Below are 7,410 nucleotides of genomic sequence, written 5' to 3' on the forward strand. Positions count from 1 at the left end.
GGCCTTGGACACTTCCAGGGATCCAGGGGCAGCCACAGCTTCTCTGGGCAACCTGTGCCAGGGCCTCCCCACCCTCACAGGGAACAATTCCTTCCCAATATCCCATCTAAAACTGCTCTGTCAGTGTGAGGCCAGTCCTCCCCCATTTTTCCAAGAGAGCGGAATAATAAAATTGAAGTTTCAGGAGGAATAATGAATTTCCTGAGTAATCTTACTCCTTTTTTTTACAACAGTGTAGTATAAATCCATTCAAAGAATTATCTTTCAAAGAGAAATGATCTGAGTATTATGAAAGTAGAGACAGAAAAATATTGGTAGAAACATGAGCTGGAGCAACTTTGTGCCAACAGGTTCATTTTATTGCTAGTGGGTTTCTTTCTCTAAGAAAATTGTTCTAATTAAGCAGGTTACTGCTAAACTTTGCTTTTTTCATTCCAATCCCAAAGTTTTTGCAGCAAATCCTGTGGTATCAATCTACAGCCACGGTGGCTGAGATTTCCTGGGATTATGGTGCTTGGGGATGGTTGTTTCTGCCTTACAGAGGTGTTTCGGTGCAAAATGTTACATTTCAGTGAAAGTTCCTCACCTCCCACCTTCCCCCTTAGGGGAGAGCTGTGTAACAATGAAACCTGAAGTGCACAGGATGATTCCTTGGAATGGAGAGTGTTCCTGGAGGTTTCCCTTTGGAAAGGATGTGCAGGTTTGCAGTAGGTGGCATCGTGGAGCAAAAAACAGGGAGAATCTGCACCCAGGGCTCTGCTGCTCTGGCCTGGAGTGCAGGGGTTTGAGGCACCTGGAGACTTCTGAGTGGGGCTTCCAAAGAGTCAGAAACCAGATTTAGGACTCCTTGTACGTTTATATAGGAATTAAAGCAAAAATGGTGAAGTTTTCCTGGAATCCCAGACTGGTTTGGGTGGGAAGGGACCTTAAAGCTCCTCTCATTCCACCACCTGCCCTGGGCAGAGACACCTTCCACTGGAAAGTGAGAACCTTCTCACTTCCATTTTGCTCTAAAACTTGATTTCTGTCCTTGATTTCTGAAAAAATACCTTTTGGTGACTTATAGTTAAATTATATGGTAGCAGAAAAGGAGGCCCTGGACAAAAAGTAGTGCAAAAGCTCCAGGCTGAATATTTGGAGCTTTTAGTGCTAAAATGCAAATGGTTTCTGTGTTCCTTGCTGCCCAGAACAAAGAGTGGGAGACACCTTGTGACAGTTTGGAAGTCTGACAATTAAATTATCCTGAAAGTTCAGCTGCATTAAAAGTTGAGATTTTCAGAGCGTTGGAGACAATTAGAAAAGCACAATGACACTTGTTGAGATAAATGTGGGTGAGATGCCCTTAGTCAGAAAAAAAGACTCCACTGGTGGCACTGCTCCAGCTGCTCAGGCTTGATGAGCAGAACATGGTAAGGACAGATACAGATGTTAAAAAAAAAACAACCAAAAAGGCTGTTTGATGGAAGTTGTCAAATTAACAGCTTTTTACATCTTACCCTTTTCTTCTTTGGACATTTTTAATTTTATCTTGGCTTCTTCCTCTGACAGCACTGGGAGCAGAGTGGGATTTAAATTGCAAAATTCTGCGTGCCAGAAATGTCTGACAGTGCTTCAGCTCTAAAACTGAGACAATAATTCTGTGGTTAGCAACTATATGTCATTACTAATCATGAACAAAGATTATTAAACTCTGAAATTTAAGTCAGGTAAAATTGTGAGACCATGACACGTTTTTAAATAGTATTTCTGAGTGTTTATATTTGTGTTTGAGCTGGGTATTATTTGGAAGCAGTTAATTAAGGGACCTAATTTAAGGTCTCTTAAATTAAATCTTTAAAAATAGTTGACATTTTCCCTTGGCTGATTAGATCTGATTCCAAGGTTTATAGGGAAATTTTACATGTCTTCATGTTTCCTGCCAAGTTCCTTTGAGATAAATCCTTGTTCTTAGAAAAGAAAGAAAATTCAGCCTTTGGTGAATTGATACACTTATTTCTAGTTGGATTTTTTTTTCCATCTGTTGGCTAAGAAATAATTGTTTTGTTCCTGTGCCAGCTTTAAAATCCCTCACGTCCTCTTAGATACAATCCTCATAAATATTTATACAAATATAGTATCAGCTGTAAAAATATTTGCCCTGCTCACTGCAGGAAGGAACCTGAATTCTGCTCTCTAATATTTTATCTAAATGGAATTTCTCTCCCACTCCCAATGGTTTGGAAAACACTGGCTTAGACAAGGGCTCCAGGAACATTTGTAAGTCAGAAGTGTAATTTTTTAAGATCTCAGCAGTGCAGGGGGGGATGTTCCTGTCTCAGAAGTGATCACTGAACGTTGGCATTAAATCCTTTAGCAGTGGTTCTGCAGTTCAACTCATTTCTGCAGTTCTGCAGATGGACAGGAACTGTTTTCATCGAAGGAATAGAGATTTCTTTTTCTTGGTGTCCAGTGAGGGAATTGTCCTTCCCTCAGGCTGCCAGGGCAGGGATTTGTGTCAGGAAGAAAGGGAAGCTTTGCCCTGGGAAAAATCCCTGAATTTCCCGACAGGTTGCCCCTTCTGTTTGAGAAGTTCATTCTTTCAGAGAGGTTTTACTTTTTCCCAAATGCGTTGGCACGAGCGAGGAACCACATCCTGAGCTCTCTCCTGTCCATCTCTTCCAACCTCTTACACTTTGTGCACGGGTTTGGCATCAGATGAGTGACAGGGAAGGAACATCTGGAGTGGTTTGGGAAGCTATAAAATCATCAAGAGTGACTCTCTCCTTTGTCCTTTCTGGCCCCAGAACAATGTTTAACCTCCCTTTTGGAGCAGGTATCCACAGGCACTTGTGTCCATAACATTCTCTGCCTCACATGCTGAATATTTCCAGGAAACTGTAGAACCACTCTGGAGTCTTTAGGGTGATCAATAAATTGCATTTTAGTGGCAGTGCAGCTTCTGTGTCACCCCTCCTTGCCAACCCCTGCTGAGAGCGTGACTTGGATTTGTTAAAGTTGAATTTCATCCTGTGGGCTGTTGTAGTTTGGTTTGGCTGTGCTGACAGAAAGGCAAAAAAAGGAAAAAAAAAAGAGGATTTGCACCCTCTGCTTTTGAAACACAGTGTAGACAGAGAGGCAGTGGATGGTTATTTACACATTTTATTTTGGGTTTTTTTCCCAAAGAACCAGAGGCACAGTGGGTTTGTCCACCGACCTGAGGTCTGGGAGCTTGCAGGGGACTTTTGGTGATAATTCCTATGTAAAATCATGATGGAAATAAGCACTGAAGTTCCTAGTTCAGTAAATCCTGTGCTGTGTCATGGGCTCCCAGCCTGCTTCAAGTACAGTGTCTTTTAACTGGATTTTCAACTTATGCCCTTAGTTTTCCAGTTTTTCAGTTCCTAATTAATTCACTTATAAAGGCTTACGGCTTGCAAAGGGAGGGAGGGGAGAATTTGGGCACTTTCCCATGGGAAAGTAAATGGAACTTCTCAGAAAGGTTTTTTTTTTCCAAACTTGGTCATTATCTTAATGATTATTTACCTATTTAAAACTTCAGAGGCAGAATTTGGTCAGTATTTCGTAGTACATATCAAGTGTTCTGTGTGTTTCCATGTGGATTTGAGGTACATTTTGCAGCATTCAGGAGGGTCCTGCTTTTCCTGGGGAATGCAAATGAAGTTCCACTGAGGTGGAACTGAATTGTAGCTGCTCAAGTAGAGGAGCACAATTAATTTGGGGAGAAAACCCCCTTCCTTACTGGATCAGAGTTGGGAAAGGGTGTCCCTTGAGGTTCTTCCTAAAGCCACATCCCTTCAGCTGCCACATCCCACAGTCCCTGGGCAGCTCTGGGTGGGAATTATTAGCAGAAGTAGGAAAAGTGGGAAGGGAATGGGAGTTTGAAGGGAAGGAGTTAAAGCTGGAGCTGCTGTGGGAAAGCTGGGTGGGTGTCCTGTGTGGCTCTGCTGTGGCTCCACATGAATCCAGCAGGACTTTGCTGATGGGCAACAAAAGGCTTCTAATTATTGCTGGGTTCCTTCCCTCCCCGGGGAGGAATCGCCCACAGAACATGGATTGCATTGGTAATGAGGAAAAGCCTCTGAGAAGGTCCTCACAGAAATAATAAGCTCTTTAATTCTTTTAGAGGAGGCAAAGGAAAAATTCTTCAAAGTTCATCATTTCTTTTTTGTTTAAAGAAAATAATTAGATTTTTTTTTTCCCCTTGAAGCATTTCTGACTATTTTTTTAACCCTTTCACAGAACCCTTTTTACACTTGCTTGAAAAAAACCCCAAACTTTTATCTTTCAGAATTTTGAGCCCAACAAGCAGTTTCCAAGATATTTGGACCCTCTATAACTTCCTCAGAAGACACGAGGTAGGACGTTTTCTGGAGTATTCGGTCACTTCACTCACACTTCTTATTTCCAGGAGCTCTGAGGTTGTGTCTCATCACTCTGTTTCCACTTCTGTTTTGTTTATTTGCCCTTATTTATTAGGTGTTGAAACATAAAGATACATTTTTGGTTGGCACCTACCAAAGGTACTCAGATTTCTCCCACTTCTTTGTGTGACTTTCTGAGCACTTATTTGGTGTGAACGAGTCTCTGTTGAGAGTAAAAAGCCTTGAAATGAGTGTTTGCAGTAGAATATGTTTCTGTTTAGTGTATTCCATATTTCAGAGGCTTTCAGTGCTCTACTATACAGGAAAATATATTTGGGCTTGGGACCTGTACATGTATTTTTTGCATTGATGTGATCTATCTTCATTTGAGGGGTGTGTGTGTATATACACAACTACTGGGTAAATTAAGAGAGGAGGAAGAGTTATTTAAGGTCTTTCAGTTTTGCACAGAAATGGTTAGAAAATGAAGCTGGAGTTTGTAATATTTGATTTCATAGCACATAGGATGACTTTTTTAATGTACTCTCTCACCCTGAGAGCTGTCAGGTAATACATTACCTGTATGTGATACCAGCTGTACATGTCTATATACACAGGTACAGATAGCTTGGAGATGTGGTACTTGATAAATTACTATGTTCCTTCTTTGTTTTAGGTGAATAACAGTCTGAAATTCACTGCTGAGGAGCTTTATGGGTGTGTTTCCCAGGAGTTGTACAGGTAAGGCAGTGCCTGACCACACGGGGGGGTTGAGACATGGATTAGCAGGGATTGAACGTGCATTTTATCATGGATTGAATGTGCATTTTATCATGGGTTAACCAAGGTCCCCTGAGAGAAATCACGTGGGCAAATCCAAAACCCCCTTTGTAGGAGGGGCAGGGGGAAAATGAGTGGGGATTGGGGTTTTTTTGTTTTATTTCCTGAGGAGGGAGGAGCAGCAGAGACACCACAACCCCCATTGCCATCCCCCTGCAGCACCGGGAGGGGAGGGAATCGGGAGCAGGGAATCAGGGGTGAAGTTGGGCCCAGGAAGAAGGGAGCAGTTTGGAGATTTGGGTTGATTTCTCTTTCTCCTGCTGTGATTCCATTGGGAACTCATTCAGGTGATTCTCCCGAGTCACAGTGGTAACTGGTGAGTCTCTCCTGTCCTTTTGGGACATTGTCCTCCCCTGTCCAGCTGAGGAGGGCAGTGACAGTGGCTTTGGTGGGCACTGGTCAAACACCACATGGATGGATTAGAAGTCGATCCAAGTGAAAAAATCAGTTCTGGCTGTTGGCTCTAGACCTGCATCAACACAGGCAGAAGGAGAAGAGGGGGTGGAAATTTGTGCTCAGCAGAGTAGAGAACAGAAGTACTTCGGAGGCTGGTGTGGCTCAGGCTGCACTTGTGGAACTCAGGAATGGGTATTTTCCTCTTTTTTTGAGGAGTAGCTTTTAAATGGTCTTTTGAGAAATAATCTCTTGGAAACCAAAGTTATGGAATGTTTACATGTGATCAGGTCTGGATCCCTCTTTTGAGGGAAAGGTGTAAATCATAAATCAGTGTAGGCAAGAGACTTGTTTTGGGTGTAAATACAGTGTATGCAAATATGAAAGATGGTTTGAATGGGACCTTCCAGAATCCCCAATGTGTCCAGAAAGCTGGAGGATGTGACTGATTCCTCCACCTTCCCCTGACCCAGGGAAAGGGAGCAGAGCTCTGCCTGCTGCAATTGCAGGGTGGCTGTTTTAAGGAATTAGTATAAAAGTCACTGCTGCTTGTTGAGCTTTATGGAGATTTCCTTCTTGAAAACTATTTTCTTTTCAAGGAATATTTGGAAAGATTCCCGTCTGTGCGATGGGTCCACTGTGCCCTAACTGTTGTCTCTTCCCCAGGGAAAGGCTGGAAGTTGGTTGCTGCCAGCTGGCACAGCTGGAGCAGACCCTGGAGCAGTGCCAGGTGTCGGCGCACAGGGAGGCCGAGAGCAGGGGCTGGCTGTGACTCCCTGGGCTGGGACATCCCTGGGCTTGGACACCCCCTGGGCTGGGACATTCCCCGGGCTGTGACATCCCAGGGTTGTGACCCGGAGCTGGGGGGCTCAGCCCTGCCTTGGCCTGGCCCAGGTGAACCCTGACTCCCCAGGGGAGGAGAGGGAGGTGCTGGAGGAGCCAAAAACCCGCCTTCTTTGTTCTCAACGGTGCTGGTTTGTGCTGGAGTTGAAGGAAAAAGAACCTGGTTACCTGTGGACATTAAATGTCGAATTTCTGCTGAAATGAAATGCTCTGTCTCGAAGGAGGGTCCCAGCTGGATATCGTTGGATACCCAGGAAAACCACGGCTGGGCTGCTCTGAGTGCTGTTAATGAGCCCATGTTTGTTTTGCTGGTACTTTAGAAGTGACGGGAGATAAGAGTCTGTTGTGTCCCTTGGGGGGCTCTGGAGGATGGAAAGGGGCTGAGGACAAGGCTGGGAATGAAGGACTGAGGAGGGACAACGGGGACAGATGGATGCTCATTGTTTTTAAAGACAGAGCAGAACCCCCTCCCTGCTGCAGGTGTGTTTGTCCTGGAGCCCTTCACAGAGGAAAGGGATGTTTTTCCTTTGTTAAAATGCCTGCTTAACCTTCATACAGTGGAAACCTGCTGGCAGTGCTCTTTGGGAAACTCCTCATCCTTCTCTTGCCACCTCCTCCTGCCAAGGTGGGACTGGTCACCCTGCTCTGCAGGTGCCACCTCTCACTGCACTGCTGGTTGCTTTCCAGAACTGCTTTAAGCCCGTGAAAGTTTCCAAAAGCCATTTTCCAAGGCCTTTCTAACGCTACCTCTTCTGTGTGTGCATTTGTACAGAGACAAGAGACAACTGGCAAAGTTCTAAAGGGTCTATTTTGATATTAACTTCTGGATGTATTTGTAAAACCTCGATTATACAGATGTAATTTATTGTTAAAATAAACAGTGGTTAATTCTTGAGTGGCTCTGCCTTGGAAGCAGGAGATCTCCCAGTCCCACACAAGGGCTGTTGCTCAGCCCTGTGCCCTCCAGCAGCAC

The 7,410-nt window shown here is 44.2% G+C and overlaps 1 protein-coding gene across 1 annotated transcript in view; it reads left to right on the plus strand.

Annotated features, from left to right (window-relative positions):
* Positions 1-7,332, plus strand: part of SWT1 (SWT1, RNA endoribonuclease homolog) — a 22,852-nt gene extending 15,520 nt beyond the window's left edge. The window contains exons 14-17 of the mRNA XM_017834939.1: positions 606-707; positions 4,240-4,355; positions 5,038-5,102; positions 6,261-7,332. Of these exons, the coding sequence (XP_017690428.1) occupies positions 606-707; positions 4,240-4,355; positions 5,038-5,102; positions 6,261-6,366 (389 nt within the window). The 3' untranslated portion in view covers positions 6,367-7,332. The remainder of the gene's footprint in view (positions 1-605; positions 708-4,239; positions 4,356-5,037; positions 5,103-6,260) is intronic.
* The last annotated feature ends 78 nt before the right edge of the window (positions 7,333-7,410 follow it).

Source organism: Lepidothrix coronata, unplaced genomic scaffold (genome assembly GCF_001604755.1).
Source record: "Lepidothrix coronata isolate B3197 unplaced genomic scaffold, Lepidothrix_coronata-1.0 Scaffold246, whole genome shotgun sequence".
NCBI lineage: Eukaryota > Metazoa > Chordata > Aves > Passeriformes > Pipridae > Lepidothrix > Lepidothrix coronata.